The sequence below is a fragment of the Myxocyprinus asiaticus genome, chromosome 4 (genome assembly GCF_019703515.2).
Source record: "Myxocyprinus asiaticus isolate MX2 ecotype Aquarium Trade chromosome 4, UBuf_Myxa_2, whole genome shotgun sequence".
Taxonomy (NCBI): Eukaryota; Metazoa; Chordata; class Actinopteri; order Cypriniformes; family Catostomidae; genus Myxocyprinus; species Myxocyprinus asiaticus.
This window is the reverse complement of record NC_059347.1, coordinates 39,089,371-39,111,114: the sequence shown is the minus strand read 5'-3', so window position 1 is coordinate 39,111,114 and position 21,744 is coordinate 39,089,371. Positions and strand designations below refer to the sequence as shown.

At 39.0% G+C, this 21,744-nt stretch overlaps 1 protein-coding gene across 1 annotated transcript in view; it reads left to right on the top strand.

The window, feature by feature from the left end:
* zzef1 (zinc finger, ZZ-type with EF hand domain 1) overlaps positions 1-21,744 on the top strand; it is a 79,893-nt gene that overhangs the window by 45,469 nt on the left and 12,680 nt on the right. Inside the window, exons 37-52 of the mRNA XM_051682521.1 lie at positions 38-207; positions 322-457; positions 1,435-1,607; positions 1,776-2,056; positions 2,233-2,407; positions 2,578-2,710; positions 4,342-4,577; positions 5,279-5,596; positions 6,105-6,205; positions 8,055-8,190; positions 8,302-8,661; positions 9,996-10,139; positions 10,345-10,513; positions 10,673-10,771; positions 14,643-14,808; positions 16,204-16,354. Coding sequence (XP_051538481.1) covers positions 38-207; positions 322-457; positions 1,435-1,607; positions 1,776-2,056; positions 2,233-2,407; positions 2,578-2,710; positions 4,342-4,577; positions 5,279-5,596; positions 6,105-6,205; positions 8,055-8,190; positions 8,302-8,661; positions 9,996-10,139; positions 10,345-10,513; positions 10,673-10,771; positions 14,643-14,808; positions 16,204-16,354 — 2,948 coding nt within the window. The remainder of the gene's footprint in view (positions 1-37; positions 208-321; positions 458-1,434; positions 1,608-1,775; positions 2,057-2,232; positions 2,408-2,577; positions 2,711-4,341; positions 4,578-5,278; positions 5,597-6,104; positions 6,206-8,054; positions 8,191-8,301; positions 8,662-9,995; positions 10,140-10,344; positions 10,514-10,672; positions 10,772-14,642; positions 14,809-16,203; positions 16,355-21,744) is intronic.

Sequence of the window (21,744 nt, the reverse complement as noted above, 5' to 3'; positions counted from 1 at the left end):
GTTTATCTAACCAACTGTCCTTGGTTTCTTTGTATAGGTCTGCGAGCCTCAGCTTTGCTGTCCCTGCTCTCCTCTAACGAATCAGCCACAGAGAGTGAACAGTGTCCTGTAACTCCTGGCTCCTCTCAGGACATCAGCAGCACAGACACCTTATCCCTGCCCAGCAGCACCACAGCTATCTGCTCCCCACTGCCACCTAGAGATGGAGTCAGTCGCTGCACATAATTCCTAAAACCATTAAGAGCTCATAAATGTCATTAACTTTTTAATTACTATCTGTACAACATTTCCTTATCTACTTATTGTATTCCTCCTTAAAAGAAACTCCAAAAGCAGGAAGTGGGTGCAGAGGGTGATGAGATGAGGAGAAGGAAGCTGGTCTCTCAGGATACGTTTGACTCATCCAGTGCTAGTCAGACACCCACTAGTGAGGACACACTCTCTCCTGGAGTTAGAGGTGAGAGCTTTGCATTTATTATTGACTGTTAATACCCTATAATATTCCTAATCAAATGATACTACAGTTTTATTTTTTTAGAAGGTCCATTTTTTTCATTTCATTTAGTCTAAAGAATATAGGCTCTCCTATGAACTTGCAAAATGGTGCAGAAAGTGCCTCAAAGTCTTCTGATTGGTTAAAAAAAGAATCTGACCCTGGCCAGCAGTCATATTTTAGTTTTGTTTACAGAGACTAGCGCTGTCACAGAGACAGATATTTCAGGACACCTACTATATTTCAGTGATATCTGTCAGAAAATAGAAAAATGTTCTGTGTGCTATCCTATAAAAAAAAATGCTTACAGCACCTTTAATATAGAATTCAGTTCATGTGCTGTCACAAGTGGTATGTGTATGGGCTATTTTACAAAGGCTTCCAACGTGGCTTATCCAATCAGAATTTCGGAATTGTCTGTCAGCTGGTTGTTTTCGCAAAATAAACCCTGACAGGGTGATCAGGACCCAGATGCGAAGCCTTGATTGCCAAATAAACAAATAAATGGACATGAATCATTTATTTGCGTTGAAATTATATAATTATGCGAGAAGAATTAAATCGCTAAACAGCTGAAATCCACCTCCGGTGTGCATCGGAGTTCTGTTGGTGTTTATTTTGTAATTAAAGACTGTCTGACTGCTCATTGTGCATCTTCTTACAAGAAAACTTGCCAGATAAGAAATAAATGCACATGAAACATTGATTTGAGTTGAAATAATTTTATTAGCTTACTTGTAGAGATCGCACAGTGATCCAAAAAGTAGTAAAGATGGGGTCAGATACCCGGATGAACGGTCTGATATTTGGATGTGCAGTTGTTACTGAGAAATATTAGACCACTAGATGGTGACATTGACCAGTCACAATCGAGTATTCCAGAGAGCCGTGTAATAAATAATATTACAATAGTTTTACAGGTTTTTTTTTTTTTTTATCAGTCTCAGAGTCAAGTGGGGACACCATCAAATCTCCTACCTCAGAGAGCATGGAGGTATATAAAGACACCGAGGAGAAGACTGCCAGAGGGCCCCTACAGGAACATGTGTTTGCTGAATGCTCCAGAGAGAGAATTCTGGGATTGTTGGCAGCCATGTTGCCTGCAGCCAAACTGGTGACAACAAAAAGTTTTATAGATTACTTAGAAAAATGTGTTGTGTTGCCTACCTAATATGAACACATTTCACATTTCTTGTTTGTCTAACATTCCTTTTACAAACCTCCTTAGAAACACTGAATATACTAATATCAATTTTTAATCTGTGGCCTTTAACCCATATAGGGCAGCACACTCTCTTTGTCCAGCCTGAGTCCTATCCTGCCACTGCTGTTCAGAGTGGTCATCTCCAATGCTGGCTGTCTGAATGAAACGTACCACCTGACACTAGGTCTTCTGGGACAGCTTCTGTTAAGGATCTCGCCTGCAGAGGCTGATGCAGCAGTGGCAGAGGCACTCACTGACAAATTTGAACTACTTGCCCTCGGTGAAGGAGCGACTTTTGATGTTCAGGGCTGGAAGACCACTCAGTTGCTCTTCAGTCTGGGTGCAGTGTGTCTGGACAGGTAGTTTATTAGAATACTGTATTATATGGGAAATATATAATGTATAATATCACTAAATAGTACTGTATAGTTGGAACTGTGGCGCATACATGCTTGTGACACATAAGAGTCATGGTGCTTGATCCCATTTCTGGATTCCAGATAATTATTATCATTCTGTATTTGTGTTTTGTAAGCCGTATCGGTTTGGATTGGGCATGCTCAGTGGCAGACATCTTGCAAAACCTGAACGTTTGTCCTCAGTGGTGTGCAGTTGTGGCAGCTTTTACTGATCACTGCATACAGCAGTTACCACAGCATCTCAAAAGAACCAACCTCTTCACTCTGCTGGTGCTTGTGGGCTTCCCTGAGGTATGACGATGCCACATGTACATGCTAACACACTTATTATAGGCCTGTGGAAAGTTACGGTAAGATATCTTCAGTAATATGTAGTATTACTTAAACAATTCCTGGTAAAATCAAATTCGAATAACTTCATTTAAAGATGTGCTGCTTGTGATAAATGTGTCTCATATTAGGTGCTTTGTATGGGGACGCAAGCTGTGTTCATAGATAATGCCAATGAACAGCACAACATGATCCTGCTTAAACACTTCACTGAGAAGAACAGAGCTGCTGTGGTGGATGTGAAGACTCGAAAGAGGAGAACAGGTGTGAGAACAGCTGTCAACAGGGTCTTCACACTATTCACACATTTTCTCAACTGTAAAAATACCACTTCTGGCTGCACAGGGCTGCATGAATCTTTGACGTTTAACAGCACGATCTAAAATCACATTCGTAGCCACCTTCATTTACATAGGGTGTGTCTGATACAGAAGGCAGCTGCTTTGCTGCTTCGCTGCCTAGTCACTAAACAGACTTTATATAAAGGTACCTCTTAAGTAATCTGGCTGACTTTCAATGCTTTGGAGATAACCAAGTAAATATTTGATTACTGCAGTGTAGGGCTGGCCAATATATTTGATATATTTACTATACTTTTTATTTTGCTGGTGATATAAAGTTAAGCAAGTTGTGAATATTTTGTTGATTTTAATGTGATTGGCCTTTATTTGGCCATTAATTTTCAGTTAAAAAAAGTTTTAAAAAAAAGAACGTGTCATTAGACGAGTTTCACAGGCCATAAGACAGGTGTTTTAATAGCGTGTCAGATTTAAATTTAAGTAGCAAAAACAGCATTACAGTTGGTTAGTTCAATTCACTTCTATGAATCAGTTCAAGCTGTCCCTTTCAGTGAGCTGATTCAAAACTCTTATTCAGTGATTCATTTGCATCATCGCTTAAAATTGTTGACGGAAGTCTCAGTTTGGCATTTTTAATGTTTTAAAATGTTTTGGTAAAAAAAATTATCACACATTATGTTAGGTGGCCTTAACTACTATGTACCGACATTAAATACATACAAGTCTATGTGTAACTACATGTTGTTCTGCAAAATGCCCACATTTTCTGCTACTGAGGTTGAGGTACGGGTAGGTTTAGGAGTAAGGGTAGGGTTAGGATTAGGGGTTAGAGTTAGGTTTTTGGGTAAGGGTTGGGTTAGGGTTTGGAGTAAAGTTAACAGTGTAACTACAAATGTAATTAAATGCAAGTACTTTAAATGTAATTACAATGCAACAACATTTATGTACATAATAAGTACATTTTATCAAATGGTTAAGTACATAGTAGTTAAGGCCACCTAATATAAAGTGGGTCCAAAAAGTACATGGGGGTTAATATTGCTATTTATTACTATGTTTTTTTTAATATTGTTGCACATTAATGAAAATGATTCAATATAATTCTTCCTTGTGATTATTCAGTGGAAAACATGCCTTGATTATTAACTAGATTCTAATGTATTTTACTTTGTTTATTAAACATTTTGAGTCTACTTGGCTACAAAAGCCAGATGGTTTCTTTGAATGAAAATTCTTTTCAGGCATTTCAAAGCAAATGCATCTGTTATTTGTTTATTTATTTATTTGTTTATTTATTTATTTGTTCTTTCAATCAACCACCGAATCACTTATGGTGGATCATTGGTTATCATGGTCCCCTTTCATGTATTCTGTGCTGCTTTGAAAATCAAACATCTGGAGGCATCTCATTTGATACAATGTTGCTCAAAAATTCGACTTAAGACTTTCCTTGAAGCCTTCTTACCTCTCGATACTGCTTGTTAAGGCAGCATTATTAACATTTCAGACACACCCATAATCACTCAAATACACCTAATTGTAAAAAAGAAAAAGTGCATTAAAAGAACTATCCATGTTTACCATTATTCCTCTCAGTGAAAGACTACCAGTTAGTACAAGCACATGAGTGCAGCAAGAACAGTAATGCAGAGGGACATTCTGAGGGTCAGGCTGTGTGCCCGACTTCCTCCCACCTGAGCCGCTACCTGAGAAACTTCACCTCCATCTTGAGTCACCTGCTGCAGGTGGGGGTGGAGAGCAGCGCTCAAGATGCTGTGGAGGCAACCTGGGTGCTTTCTCTCGCTCTTAAAGGACTCTACAACACTCTCAAGGTATGTACCAGACACACACAAACTGGTATATTAATTCCTTTTTGAGAGTTCGATAAAAGGGGCATTCTATAATATTTGTGTTCATGTTGTGCTGACACCTCGCGGTGTAGATTAAGCATCACTGAATAAAAAAAACAAACAGAAGTTCTCAGTTACCATTTGCCAATGCCATTGTGGAATGCACTATTCCCAGTCAGCCATGATTGTTTTTTGTGATTGAAAGTGTCCAATTACCAAGGATTACCGAGATAAAGTGAATAATTTGGCTGGTCATGTGATCTCAACCTGGCGGCACTCATGAATGTACACCCAGCATTAGATGTAGAATAAAGCAGTTTTATCTCTAAAACTTGTAAGTCTTCATCTCATGTGAGTGTAAATTATTTTAAACCTGTTTTTTACAAAAATAATATTCAATTCTGTTTACAATTTAGCAACTAGTGAAATAAATTGGAGTGCACCTATGTTTTTTGCTCTTTATTGTCATGCACTAACACACTGATGTAGCGAGTGATGAATGTAGTCAAAAAATCAGATATCCTCCACTTCAAAATACGATCACAAGTGGTCACAGGACATGCATTTGAAATGCAGGCTAATATTATGTGTAAAAAGTGATCTGTCTTACCTGACCAATTGTGATCAGATCATCCAAGTCTGATGTTAATACCAGGAGTAAACAGTACCTCTGTCTCATGCAGAAGCATGGTGTTGATCAAGCCCAGGAAGCCATCCAAGGCTCCGGCCTAATGCAACTCCTGGTCCGTAAATGCAGCAAGGGCACAGGCTTCAGCAAGATGTGGCTTCTACGAGACCTGGAGATCCTCTCCATTATGTTGTACTCCTCCAAGCGAGAGATCCACTCCATGGCGGAGGACGGAGACACAGAGACGGATGGAGAGAGGGAGAAGGAGAAAGAGCACGACTCAGATCACTCCAGCTGCTGTGCAGATGATGCTGATCCAAACAGACCAGATCCACTGGAAGGACTGGATGAGGAGACCAAGATCTGTTTCCAGGTCAGGGTTTTTCTCTTGTGTCTTCTGTTAGTCTTGGGCCCATATCAACTCTCTACATCACTTTCTTCTGTTCCTCTTCCATCTGTTCTTCTTTCATCAAATCCATAAGTGCAGGAAGCAGGATAGCATAAGCTTCATCTAGAATGTTAAGAATGATTGAGCGTTTGTAGATGCTCAGTGCCTGTGAGGGACAGAAGAAGAGAAGGGAGCAGATAATTTACAGCATTTGAATGTAGAAGAACATAAAATAACTAGGATTAAGTTGAACAATCAGGTTCCAAATGTAGCTTTCACATATACCAAAGGTGGGTAAATTAAGAACATTCCGGACATAAATATGTCTCACTTGCCATGACACGAAGACCCATAGTAATTTTGTCCCTCATATTTATGAATTCCTAGATAAACTAATGATGGGAAATTTTTATGAAGGTAAACGTTGTTGGCTAGTGTTAATTTTGGACCTTGGGAACGATTATTACAGCTCTGATTTTTGTCTTGCTCGTAGATTACCCATGATGCTCTTAATGCCCCACTGCACATCTTGAGAGCCATGTACGAGCTCCAAATGAAGAGAACAGACTCCTTCTTCCTTGAGGTGCAGAAGAGGTGAGTTACTCTTAAAATCATCATTCCTGTTGCGTGCAAAGCCAAGTTCTGTCATTAATTTCATGGAAATCTATGGATTAGCAGACACACATATGTATATCCTGTAACTCAGCAGTTTAACCTTTGTGTTGTGTTCGTTTTGTGCTAACACTTTTTGTGTTCCCGGTCAAAAATTGCCAGCCCACTAAGATTGTTTATAAATCCCTCATATTGCATATATTATCACAAGATATTGCATTAAATCTTTTTGTCAACCTCATTTTTAGTAATTATGACTGGTTTTGTGCTGCTTTTTGGATGATATTCTTTTAACCCTTGTGCATCAATTTAAAAAAGTTACTCAGAGGTTCTTAGAGGACAAAAATGTCTGTGTCAAACAACTGCCATAATAATATTATATATCAATATTATTTGCCACTTTCAATTAGTTAATTTTTTTAACCAACATCAGTCCTGATCATAACTACCAAATATTCATTAATTTTCAGGATTTTAACCCTTTAAATGCCAGTTTGTTTATATAATGCCACTGTTGTTTTTTTATTACTGTTGTTTTTGGGGGGGTTATCACAGTCTGGGATATGTCATTAGCAGCAACACTGATTTTGAGGCATTATTTTTTGTGCTGTGTCAGATAAAAAAAACAACAAAACACACTCAGTACATTAGAGGACAAAAATGTCCATGTCATTGCAGTTTTAATGGGTTTCAATGGGGACACTTTTGTCTTTAAGGTCCTGAGTGTAACTATTTTGTGTATAAAGTTCATTATAGATGTATTATAGGAACTGAGGTTGAAATGTCAAAATATCCCAAAAAATACACACCTTTGGCAAAATTTATGCCATTGGCATTAACACAGCCAAAATGATCTAAAAAACAAAAATGAAAAAGACAAAAATGTCCCAAAGGTCGCACAAGGGTTAAATATTTATTTTTATTGATAGAAGGGATTACTTGAACTGAGCTTATACCATGCCAGTGGGGGGCACTCCCTGCAAAAAAAATAAATAAATAAATAATTGTGTAATAAATCATTAACAACTTGCTTGATCTGAAATAGGTGTCATTTTAAAGCACAGAATCTGAACTGTACAATGCGTATAGCTGATCCTACCAATTCTTTAGTAATGCTTTTTAATTTGCTGACAAATTAGAACTATTTTGTTCTCATCATTTGCAGATTGGTCAAAGAGGTCAAACTGCAGTGAGTATTAGTGTATGAAATTCCCACTGACACATATAAATATAATTAACATGAGTTGCTTTTTGTCACGTTTTTCCTTATTACTTCCTGAAACATACATATAACATAGACAATGACATATCGTAACTTAAAGCAAACTATCCCAATTGAAAGTCCAAACACAACATAATCTCGAAATGATTCCTAAAAGAGTTTTCAGGGAAAGACAAAGCACAAAAGGGCACTTAACACACATTGTGTATGTGTGTGTGTGTGTGTGTGTGTGTGTGTGTGCGCGTGTGCGCGCGCACATCCACATATGTGCTCATCTAAAGGATTGGGATGCTCCTGAACACTTAATATTTCTGTATTTTGTAGTCTAATCCATTCATTTTCAATAGCCGGTCATTTTTGACCGGGAGCACAACAAGTGTAACAAAGTGAAATAAAACCCAAAAACTTGGTCCACATATTTTTTTTTTTTTTTTTTTTACCATATGTGAACAAAGACAATACATTTTATTCCAACTGGATTAAGTAAAAAAAAGTTGTCCGGGTCAAAATTTACCGGAACACAACATAAGGGTTAAAATAACTTTAAAGACTTTAAATACTACGAACTCTCCCATAATCCTTTTTTTCTAACATTTCATCATCTCCCAGGTTTGATGGTGACGCTATAAAAACCGATGAGACGATTCGTACACTGGCACAGAAGTGGCAGCCATCTAAAAGACCTCGTTCTGAGGAGAGGAACGCCAAGGCTGTAGATACTGATATAATCATTGTGCCTTGTGTGGTAAGATTAAAATAAATGTTAAACCACAAAATAAAACGTTTAAGATGAAACCTCTTCCCATTGTAAGGTCTAAAGTTAATGTTGATAAACTTGAACTTCTTTGACCCTCAGTCTAAACCCACCCGGTGTGAACGAGCCACAGAAGAGACAAACATTGTCACACAGAAACTCATCACCAACACTGAGAGTGACCTACAGCTGAGTTATGCCAAACAGCGCCGCACAAAAAGCTCAGCTCTGTTGCACAAAGAGCTAGATGCGCGCAGTAACAAGGCAGTCCGACAGTACCTTTTCAAGGTGAATGAGGCCATTGCTATCCTGTACGCACGTCACGTGTTGGCGACTCTGCTTGCCGACTGGCCCTCCGACACACCCATCAGAGAGGAAGATCTGGAGCTGAGTGGTGCTTCTCACATGGCCTACATACTGGACATGCTCATGCAGCTAGAGGAAAGACCAATGTGGGAGAAGGTAAGCATAGAAAATAACCTATATTGTTAGAATGTATCAATTAGAGGTAGATGATATATCGGTTTTACCAATTAATCTGTGCCAATAGTTGCTTTTTGAAACTATTTTACCAATAGGCCGATATATTGGCTTTACCAAAAAAAATAATTACGCAGATAGTTGCGATTTATTATTATTATTTTTTTTTATCCTTCATGTTCCTCTGTGGCCGGCACTGAAAGATTCTACAGTTAAAACAACTTGGTTCTACAGTATAACAATGGCCTCTAGAACTGAATAAAAACAATCACGTGGGGATTTGCTGGATCTGAATCTTACATCATTGACAATGTTCATCCATATTTTAATCTGCATTTCAATGCATATTTTGAAACTGAATAATCAAGTCTTCTAAACTGAAGTAAGCGTATGCAAAGAAAAATGCGACTGTATGGAAATGTGCCCTGTCAGCACATACATCGCTATCTCCCAACTTCATTTCTTGTGAAAAATAAACTTTATTCCTCATTGAACCTAATTTGTTGAAATATATATAAATACAAAACCATTTATCTAGTAAGTATATAGACTGTGAAAAGCTTAATTTGGTAAATACTTATATATATAAAGCACTGTCACAGAGCCAAGTCTCCTTCAATTCAAACAAGAGTCCCTGGTGTTTTTTGGGCTTGTTTTTAGATAAAAATACCATGTTATGCACTAAATCTTCATTCTTTCTGGGATTTTGGTTGCACAGTAAACTGTCTCTGGAATTTTGTTCATTTTGGACTCGAGTAGGCGCCATGTCTGTGCTTGTCATAGTAAGTAAAAAAAAAAAAAAACCACCACCTTAGTTATCGGTATCAGCTAAATCCACTATCGTTCGACCTCTAGAATCAATGTATTAGTGCGATGGTCTGCAACCTTTTTGACATAAGGTGAATCTCTTCTCATCACTATCATTGTGTTTTGTGTATAATATGTTAAAAATCATGTATGGTAGGTTAAATATTTTGACTAATTATTATATGTGCGTCTCGAGATGTGTTCTGCAGAGATCCTTATTTAAAAAGAAAGCTTGTGGTAACTTTTCTTCATTTATTCTTATAGTAGTAGTATTCTCTGTGAGGCCATGAGGAATGATTACTGCTAGATGTAGTTTGGCATGCATTCAACATCTCTAAAATAGGCAACTAGATACAATAAATACATTTGAAATTGTATTTCTTGCTCTTATTTTCAACCCATGATTGTCAATTCTTGCGTGCATACGTGAGGTTGCTGACACCTGTATTAGTGGCTTTCACACTTTGAGTACGTAAGCATGTGTATGATTCTTCCTCGTTGCATTTCAGATTTTGCAGAAAGTTCTAAGGGGCTGCAGCCAGAGCATGCTGGGTAATCTGTCGCTGACAGCATGTCAATTTATGGAGGAGCCTGGAATGGCCGTGCAGGTCCGTGAATCCAAGCACCCCTACGACAACAACACCAACTTTGAGGTAAGATTTCCATTTTCTTTTTTACACAAAATCCCTGGATATGTCCAAATTATAGCAATGATTGGCAATAATGCTCTCCTTTGAATTTGCCATTAATTCCCCTGCTCAAGCTACAGTTTTTCATTCCTCAAACTGCAACTTTTCCAAGTTTATTTTGTCTTGGACGACTGTCTCTTATCATTTGTACGTTTTTCTCTTGTGTCAGGATAAGGTGCACATCCCTGGCGCAATCTTCCTGTCTGTGAAGTTTGACTCGCGCTGTCACACTGAGGAAGGATGTGATGAGCTCCTGATGGCCAGCAGCAATGACTTCCTGCAGGACCTGCACACTTTCAGTGGTTCACACCAGAAATGGACAGACTTTGAGATTCCAGGTGAGAATTTGAGGAAAAGGCATGTTTGGATGTAGTCAGTGCCAGTGGTTTATAAATGAATTATAATAAAAAAGTTTTGCTGATGCACACAATATTATTATGTTTAGGTTAAATTCTGAATGAAGAAAATGTAATTGGTGTTTTCTCTATCTCCTCTAGGGGACACCCTCTACTACAGGTTTATATCTGATATGAGTAACACAGAATGGGGCTACAAATTCACTGTGACTGGCGGACATCGAGGACGCTTCCAGACTGGTACATTTTCCATTCATTTATTTATTGACTCTTGACATCTCTTTCTATAACACAACTGTCTTCTAGCAGTTGATCTTCAACTGATCACAGTTAATCTTCAACCTCTGCTGTTATCATTAGCCACTGTCTGCTAGATAATCATGAGTACCCTCTAATAAGCCATCAAAACAATTGTTTCTCCCTTTTCATATAGTTTTTTTTAAAGGGCATTATAGTCATATCATCATTTTGGTGCAGGATTTACATTCATTCAGTCCTTAAGGGATCTTGACAGGACTGAAACCATACAGTTGTGCTCAAAAGTTTGCATACCTTTGGAGAATTGGTAATATATGTACCATTTTTAAAGAAAACATGAGTGAGCAGGCAAAACACATTTCTTTTATTTCTTATGGGATTCATATTCAACTGTAGGTTATAACAGAATGGCACAAACATAAAACAAAACATGGCAACAAAGAAAAAAATGAAATGACCCCTGTTCAAAAGTCTGCATACCCTTAGTTCTTAATACTGTGTATTGCCCCCTTTAGCATCAATGACAGCGTGCAGTCTTTTGTAATAGTTGTCTATGAGGCCCCAAATTCTTGCAGGTGGTATAGCTGCCCATTCGTCTTGGTAAAATGCCTCCGGGTCATGCAATGTCTTTGGTCGTCTTGCATGAACCGCACCTTTGAGATCTCCCCAGAGCAGCTCGATGATATTAAGGTCAGGAGACTGTGATGGCCACTCCAGAACCTTCACCTTTTTCTGCTGTAACCACTTCAAAACATCCACCATTGTGCCTGTTCCAAAGCAATCCAAAATCACTTGCTTAAATGACTGGCATCCTGTTGCTCTGACCCCCATCATCAGCGAATGCTTTGAGAGACTAATCAGAGATTACATCTGTTCTGTACTGCCTCTCACTTCACCCATTGCAGTTTGCTTACCGCAACAACCACTCCACTGATGATGCCATTACATCTACAATACACACTGCTCCCTCCCACCTGGAAAAAAAGAACACTTATGTGAGAATGCTGTTTGTAGACTACAGCTCAGCATTCAACACCATAGTGCCATCCAAGCTTGACGAGAAACTCCAGGCTCTGGGCTTAAACAGCTCGCTGTGCAGCTGGATCCTGGACTTCCTGTCAAGCAGATGCCAGGTGGTTAGAATAGGCAGCAACATCTCCTCATCACTGACCCTCAACACTGGAGCCCCGCAGGGCTGTGTTCTCAGCCCACTCTTGTATTCTCTGTACACACATGACTGTGTGGCAACACATAGCCCCAATGCCATCATTAAGTTTGCTGATGACACGACGGTGGTAGGTCTGATCACTGACAAATGATGAAACAGCCTACAGAGAGGAGGTGCACACTCTGACACACTGGTGTCAGGAGCACAACATCTCCCTCAACGTCAGTAAGACAAAGGAGCTTGTGGTGGACTTCAGAAGAAAGGACAGAGAACACAGTCCCATCACCATCAATGGAGCACCAGTGGAGAGAGTCAGCAGCTTCAAGTTCCTGGATGTCCACATCACTGAGGAACTCACATGGTCCATCCACACTGAAGCCATTGTGAAGAAGGCTCATCAGCGCCTCTTCTTCCTGAGACGGCTGAGGAAGTTTGGAATGAACCGCCACATCCTCACCCGGTTCTACACCTGCACTGTAGAGAGCATCCTGACTGGCTGCATCTCCGCCTGGTACGGCAATAGCACCGCCCACAACCGCAAAGCACTGCAAAGGGTGGTGCGAACTGCCAGACACATCATCGGAGGTGAGCTTCCCTCCCTCCAGGACATATACCAGGCGGTGTGTGAAAAAAGCTCGGAGGATCATCAGAGACTCCAGCCACCCGAGCCATGGGCTGTTCTCACTGCTACCATCAGGCAGGTGGTACTGCAGCATCAGGGCTTGCACCAGCCTACTTCATGATAGCTTCTTCCCCCAAGCAGTCAGACTTTTGAACTCTTGATCTCCCATGATCAAAATACATCAGCACTGCACTTTATTACTCTTACTCTAATATCTCACACCGGACTGACATAAATTATATTATTATTATATTAGATTCTCTCTTAACAACTTACTATCAACCGACAGCCTGAATGTCAATACAGTACAATACAACCTACAGTACATTCTTTATATACTATATATACTTTTTTATTGTATTGTGTGTATTGTATACTGTACAGTGTATGTTATTATTTGTATACTGTGTTGTGTGTAATTATGTGTATATTAGACTTTAATTGTGTTGTGTTAATCTGATGTTTATTGTAAATTGGTATGTGTCTCCTCACTTTCACGACTGCTATGTTGCTTGGGACTGCACCCAAGAATTTCACACACCATTGCACTTGTGTATATGGTTGTGTGACAATAAAAGTGATTTGATTTGATTTGGAGGGTTAACTTGGCATTGTCATGCTGGAAAGTCCGAGAGCGTCCCATGCGAAGCTTTCGTGCAGAAGAATGCAAATTGTCTGCCAGTATTTTCTGATAACATGCTGCATTCATCTTGCCATCAATTTTCACAAGATTCCCCGTGCCTTTAGAGCTCACACACCCCCAAAACATCAGTGAGCCACCACTATGCTTCACAGTGGGGATGGTATTCTTTTCACTATAGGCCTTGTTGACCCCTCTCCAAACATAGCGCTTATGGTTGTGACCATAAAGCTCTATTTTTGGTCTCGTCACTCCAAATTACAGTGTGCCAGAAGCTGTGAGGTGTGTCAAGGTGTTGTCGGGCATATTGTAACTGGGCTTTTTTGTGGCATTGGCGCAGTAAAGGCTTCTTTCTGGCAACTCGACCATGCAGCTCATTTTTGTTCAAGTATCGTCGTATTGTGCTCCTTGAAACAACCACACTGTCTTTTTCCAGAGCAGCCCGTATTTCTCCTTAGGTTACCTATGGGTTTTTCTTTGTATCCCGAACAATTCTTCTGGCAGTTGTGGCTGAAATCTTTCTTGGTCTACCTGACCTTGGCTTGGTATCGAGATCCCCGAATTTTTTCCACTTCTTAATAAGTGATTGAACAGTACTGACTGGCATTTTCAAGGCTTTGGATATCTTTTTATATCCTTTTCCATCTTTATATAGTTCCATTACCTTGTTTCGCAGGTCTTTTGACAGTTCTTTTCTGCTCCCCATGGCTCCGTATCTAGCCTGCTCAGTGCATCCACGTGAGAGCTAACAAACTCATTGACTATTTATACACAGACACTAATTGCAATTTTAAAAGCCACAGGTGTGGGAAATTAACCTTTAATTGCCATTGGTCACCTTGTGTGTCTGTAACAAGGCCCAACATTCAAGGGTATGTAAACTTTTTATCAGGGCCATTTGGGTGATTTCTGTTATCATTATGATTTAAAAAGGAGCCAAACAACTATGTGATAATAAATGGCTTCATATGTTACTATCCTTAAATAAAAGACAGCTTTTTTGCATGATCAGTCATATTTTCAAAATCAATGCCAAAATTTCACAATTTCTGCCAGGGAATGCAAAATTTTGAGCACAACTGTATGTGATCTGTAATGTGTATCCATTACGGAATTATCAGCCCCAACCCTGTCGCCCACCTTATGTAAGCTCACCCATACATTTTCATTCAGTCATCATTTACTCACCCTCATATTGGTCCAAATCTGTATGACATTATTTCCCTCTCGAAACACAAAAGGAGATGTTAGGAAGAATGATGGCCTCAGTCACCCTTCACTTCTATTGCATTTTGTTTTTCCATACAATGAAAGTGAATGTTGACTGATGCTAACGTTCTATATATCTAAAGTAACATCTAGAGTCTTTCCTGTTTGCAAAATCACTAATGTTTTATGCATTTATCTTTTTGAACCTGAACAGGTTTTGAGATCTTGAAGCAGATGCTAGCTGATGAGCTGGCCCTCACTCACCTACCACTGTCTGACATCTGGGAGTGGCAGGTCGGTGTGGCCTGTCGTCAAACAGGAAATCAGCGACTGAAAGCCATTCACCTGCTACTGAGGCTCCTGCAGTGTCCGTCTCAATGGTGTGTCTCTTCTTATATTTCTGATAGGCCTTTCAAATATGTTTGACAAAATGTATTAAACCCAACAAACTGCTGTCACTTTCCAGCAGTGGTAAAACTCTTTCCACTCTTTTAGTGAGAACCTGGTTCTGTCAGGTCAGTTCTGTACTCTGTGGACTGCAGGTGCAACATGGCCTAGTTTAAAAAGCCTCAAGTATTCTCTTGAGCTCTATCTCTCGCTCTGTATTTTAACTTTTATAAATACTTTATTCCAGACTAAAACTTTTAAAGAAATAGTTCACTCAAAAATTATAATTCTCTCACAATTTACTCACCCTTATGCCATCTCAAACTCATATGACTTTATTTCTTCGGCAGAACACAAAGGAAGATATTTTGATGCCGCTATGAGGTGAATATACAGTATCCATACAACACAAGTCAATAGGGTTCCAAAAAGTTCAGGCTCCTAAAAAGAAAATAAAGGCAGCAAAAACACCATTGGTAAACCATTGGTTTAATCCATGTCTTCTGAAGCGATCTGTGCTTGATTGCACTTCCACCAGATGTAATCTCGCATCTCTCATGAACATTCTAAGGAGACCACAATGGCAAGATTTACAGTGAAAAGGGAGTTACATTTTGGTCTATTTCTCACCCAAAACCGATCGTATTACTTCAGAAGACACTGGTTAAAACACTGGAGTCGTATGGTTTACTTTTATGCTGACTTTATGTACATTTTGGAGCTTGAAAGTTTGGACCCCATTGAATTTGTGTTGTATGGATATATTCACCTCATATCTCCATTCCTTTAATAAAAGTTTTTTGAGACCCTGGCTGAGATCGGTATGGCATACTTCAGTACAAATCTTATGATTTCTGCTATACCTATATACAACAGAAATAGTACTAGTGTGTACCAGTATACCCTTCCGAACTCAGCCCTTGCAAGTGGCCTTCTCCTTTAAGAGCGCAATAGGGGTGTACCATCTTTTTTTCCCCTTAAAACCACGTCTGAAAGGGTTTATATTACATGCTAATCTATTTTTCTGTGTTTTGTGTGAGTGTATCATATCAAGATTTACAAAGCTTTTGCATAATGCAGCTGACAGTGGCTTTCTGCCTTGATTGTTCCCATGGCAACAAGGTCACATGTCAGGGTGATTTGCATCAATTCCATGGTGTTTGGACACAGTTACATCATCAACAGACAGAGTGAGTGAGAGAGAAATAGAGAGATGGACCTGTGGGGTCAGAAGAGTTACAGAGGTTGATAAACAGCCCATGCAAATGCCCACCTGCTCTTTGCATGGGGATCATTAAAGGGCAGAACAGCTGGCCACATACTTGGAATATGAGGAATGATAAAGCCAAGTTCATTTAGAGTGGCAACGACCTCACTTTTGTTTGCAGGGGTTGTGACCTTACACTTCTGAGGCCGCTGTGGCAGCTCTTTAGCACTATGGAAAGCGGTTTGAGTCAGGACCCCACCAGCATCACAGTCCTCCTGCCTCTCCATCGTGCTCTCACAGAGCTCTTCTTCATCGCTGAAGCCAAGGCCATGGTGAGTGACTGTCTTGTTCCTCCTTCCTCAAGCATGTCTTCTAAGCAGAACATTTATGAAGTGACAATCCAGCTGAAATGTTTATCATGACCTTTTCCACCCCCTCTCTGACCCTTAGAATTAAACAGGCCAGTTTTTGCTGCTGTGCCTTTAAGATGCCTTTGTAAACGTCCTTTTCACATGTGAAATGAATAACAGGGCGTTGCTGCATTCACTTGCGAACTGCGGATTTGTTGACTAATTTAGTCTCATATTGTTGTCACTTGCCCTGTCCTTCAATAACATCCTATTTGCGAAGTCTGCATTACATTGTGACAGGTTCACAAAATAATGTGTGTCAAATGGGCTGCACAAACTGTGAAGGTCGGACTGAAATGATCAGGGACTTGTTAAAAAATAAACTTGAGCCACTCTTCCCTAATATTAGAATCTTTTGAAAGTATATGCAGAGTGGCATAAGTTTGGCACATTATTCTTATCATTAGATCTTCTAGAGTTTAGAAAAATTATTGATTCTGCTTTCTCCTTATTCAATGTAACTGGATAGGCAGAGGTTCTGAATACCAAATAGGTGTTGTTGATGTGTAATGTATTGTTGTTCACGTGTTCAAATGTATTTATCCGTCTAATGTCTATAAGTTGGGGAAGTACTAAATGAACCATTTTTGTAGCTTGGTTTTGATAAATGGCAGCTGGGGGGAAGGTTTTGAGTTCTGAAAGTCACAATATATTTTCATAGTATAGAACTCAACTTCCTCAAAATAGAAAAAATTTGATTCATCATGATATATCTGAACTTTTTAGCCAGTGCCAGCTTAGATTAATATTATAAGAACACAGAGTTGCATACAAGCTCACTATACTGAGTTCTAACATAATAAAGTACAGAAGCATCTGAATACAGATGAAGAGTCTTCAGAGTGTTATGTAAGACTCTGATGGAGCAGAATGTCTTGATGGTTGCTTTTTTGTGGCAGCCCTTCATTCATAATTAAATACACTGCCGGTCAAAAGTTTAGGGTCACTTACTCATTCTTTATTTTTTTTTATTTATTTATTTTTTCTCACATTTTAGAATAAAAGTAAAGTCATCACAACTATGGAATAATAGAAATGGAAATATGGGAATTGTGTTGTGACTAAAAAAATCCAAAATAAATCAAAACTGTGTTATATTTTAGCATCTTCAAAGTGGCCACCCTTTGCCTAGAATTTGCAGACATGTACTCTTGACATTTTCTCAACCAACTTCTTGAGGTATCACCCTGGGATGCTTTTTAAACAGTATTGAAAGAGTTCCCATCTATATGCTGGGCACTTAGTGGCTGCTTTTCTTAATTATTTGGCCCAAGTCATCCATTTAAAAAAAAAAAAAAATTTTTTTTGTATAAAATTTTCATTTTGTAATTAAATAAATTAATATGGTGGCACAATTATATTTTTGTCTACAAAACTAATTTCAAACATTTAAGCATATGCCTTCAGATCAAAAGGTTTTTAAGATCTTGATAAACATGGTTCAACATCTCTAAATGGCAACATACTGTATTTGTAATGAGGTCAGACTTATGGGAGGTATTTAGCAGACTTTATTTTTGGGAACTGTGTCAAAGATTATATCCAAAAATATACAGTGTAGGCTATATTGATTTGTATAGCTCTGTGGAAAACTATGCACTGAATAGCATTAAAGGGTTAGTTCACCCAAAAAGGAAAATTCTCTCATAATTTACTCACCCTCATGCCATCCCAGATGTGTATGACTTTCTTTCATCTACTGAACTCAAATGAAGATTTTTAGAAGAATATTTCAGCAATTTTTTTCCCATACAATGCAAGTGAATGGTGCCAAAATTTTGAAGCTCAAAAAAATCACATAAATCAGCATAAAAGTAATCCATAATACTCCAGTGGTTAAAGCAATGTCCTCAGAAGCTATATGATGAGTATGGGTGAGAAACAGGGAGGAGAATATCTAGCAAAAAATTACAACTATTGATCTGTTTCTCACCCACACCTGTCATATCGTGTCTGAAGATATGGATTAAAACACTGGAGTCATATAGATTACTTTCATGATGCCTTTATGTGGATTTTGGAGCTTCAAAATGTTGGCACCCATTCACTTGCATTGTATGGACCTACAGAGCTGAAATATTCTATTAAAGATCATAATTTGTGTTCTGCAGAAGAAAGAAAGTCATACACATCTGGGATGGCATCAGGGTGAGTAAATGAGAGAATTTTCATTTTTGGGTAAACTATCCCTTTAAGCTTTTGTTTCATTATGTTGTGTGTCAGGCTTCATTCAATGTGAAATGCATTAGGGTCTGTGTTTGTGAGAGTGTGTGTGATGGGAGCACTGCTATCATTGTGGCCTATTTGATAGTTTTTGTGAATGTGCTGTATATCTGTGAGTGTGTGGTAGATAAAGGCAGAATAGGGGAGACTAGAGGGCACTAAGGGTGCTTTCACACTTGGTTCGATTGCTTGGACCGAACCAGAGTTCGTTAGGGGGAGGAAATTATGATTATGATTCACATCATATGATGTGAATTATATCATCGTGATTATGTTCACATCATAATTTTTGGGTCCGATCACATCATCAACATGAGTACAAGCGGCAGCTGTTTACCACTTTATCTAGGTAACAACTCGAGAAGACGTCACTGTGTTAAGTGAAGTATTATAGTTCGTCGCTTTGGATTTACTACGAAAACTTGCCATGCACAGAACAACACTTGTATTTGTCTCCACTGAATGTGCAATGATGTGATTAATATTAGCGTTTGTCTGCCACAAGCCCACGGATGCGTTGCAAGAGATGTGAAGAATGTGAACTGCTCTCTGAAGGTGGTGTATTTGGACACAAGCAGGTATGAGAAATGCATTAAACCATAATAATTGCGATCGGGAGCATGCAAAGATGCAAATTAATGTCATCACAAGCGGTTCACTTTTGCGATTTGGTACGAGTGTGTTCATATAAACTGCGAACCGTACTGGATTTCACATGAACCGTACCCCAGACCACCTTTTCAAGCAGACCCGGGTGCGTTTCACGGGTGTGCACCCGAGTCCAGAAAACAGCGTTCACATTATCCAAACGAGCCGAACTTCGACATCATTCGACCCCGGGTGCGCACCAAAAGTGCCAGTGTGAAAGCACCCTAACACACCTCCTTGGTAATATTCAAAGTAGGCCAAATGTTTCTCAAGAACACAGTATAAACAGACACTTCATTCTGAGAGAGAAACACAGTATAAACATGTACAGTACATACTATATATACAGTCATGTCAGGAAAAAAACTTAATGATTCATGGCTGAGGGAATGTCTGCTCTGTCTCACTCTCAGCCTGTGAAAGGGAGGAAAATATTTAAGAACAATATGGAGTCATAATCCTTTAACAGCTAAGTTGGACAAGTATGTGAAGTGGTTTGTGTGTGAGTTTGAATGGGATGTTTTAGTGAGCATTAGTCTGGAGAAGTGACAGGAAAATGGATGAAGTGAGTGTTCTCTGAGAGTGTTGAGTGGTTGCACCAATAGGCACTCAGCACTGTTGAGGCTCATTATAAAGAGGCTGTCAGGCTCAATCCCTCGCAGCAACCACTGCATTTCTCAGAACTGACCATAAAGATTTCAGGCCATTTGCTTGCAGCCAGATGAGTGGTCCAAATTGTTTTTTTTTTTAGACCAGTGTCAGAAATTTACTTTTATATTAAAGGGCAATATTAGCCCCCTGTAATTTATTTTAAATGGATAGTTGAAATGAAAATGATCTTTTACTCACCCTCATGTTTTTTATTTATTTATTTTTTTTTTTTTTTGGATTTTTTCCCCTTTTTCACCCAATTTGGAATGCCCGATTCCCAGTGTGCTTTTAAGTCCTCGTGTCACGTAGTGATTCACCTCAATCCGGGTGGTGGAGGATGAATCCCAGTTGCCTCCGCGTCTGAGACCATCAACCCACGCATCTTATCACGTGGCTTGTTGAGCGTGTTGCCACGGAGACATAGCGCGTGTGGAAGCTTCACGCCACCCACCGCGGCATCCGCTCTCAACTCACCACGCGCCCCACCGAGAACGAACCACATTATAGCGACCACGAGGAGGATACCCCATGTGACTCTACCCTCTTTAGCAACCGGGCCAATTTGGTTGCTTAGGAGACCTGGCTGGAGTCATTCATGGGATTTGAATTAGCGAACTCCAGTTGTGGTAGCCAGCATATTTCACCACTGAGCTACCCAGGCCCCTACTCAGTCTCAGTCACCATTAACTTTTGAACAATCTTAAGGGGCATTTTTGTCAATTTTTTTCTAACTATATAAAAACAGCATGATATCCATGTGTCAAATATTTCAATTGAATTTCAACTAATTGAAATAAATTCTCAATCTAAACAATTGTCGTTTTTTTACAAAAAATGGTTGTTGGATAATATTAAAATCAACATAAAATGGTTGAAATGAAATTAAATGATGCATTCAAACACAAAACACAATAATTGCTTTGCTAGAATACATTTCAGTAGTTGGCCGGTCACTATGTTAGATAACACAGACCTATGCATTTTACTTTCATGGAACGTCTTGTAATTGTTGGGAGTGTTTTGTTCAAGCTTAGTGTTTTCAAAGCTGAATTTAAAATAAAATCAACCAATAAAATAAAATCAACATCTAAATTTGTTTGTAGGGCTGGGTATTGGCATTGATTTTCCAATTTAATTTGATTTAATTTTATTCCAATTTTGATTTGATTCGATTCAATATCAGTTCATTTGGGAATATTTCAGTTACTATGTCAACCAGCTTGTTTCATTAATTACATATTGCCTGATCTCTGCACTGAGATGTGCATTGTGACTGAAACATACTCTGGCATCACATTTTTCTCATTCATGTATTTCCAAATATTTTGGCTGTTAAGGCGTCTTTACACAGGAGAGTTAAGCCTGCTCTGAGCCTGCTCAAAATTCTGCATGAAGATGCAAAAACCAGACTAAATTAAGCCTGCTCTGACCCACCTCAGCCCATAGCATCAAAGGTTTAAAGAGCCGCCTTAAACACTGTTGATAGAGCACATATTTCATAATTTTGTTTCATATTTAAAAGTATAACTTCATATTTTCATTTATTTCATGTTTCTGTTTTCATAATTTTATATGTAAAACATTAATCTCATGACATTTATGCAATTGTTATTGCTGTGTAAATGCATTTATGACTGCTCTGAGCAGCATTAAACAGTCTGTGTAAATGCACCTAAATGCCACTTTAGATGCAGCTTCTGTGCCACCTTTGCTGTGTAAAAATGGCTATTGACTACAAAACTAATATAATGCAACCATACAGAGGAGATGACGGCATTTCTCCAGATTTG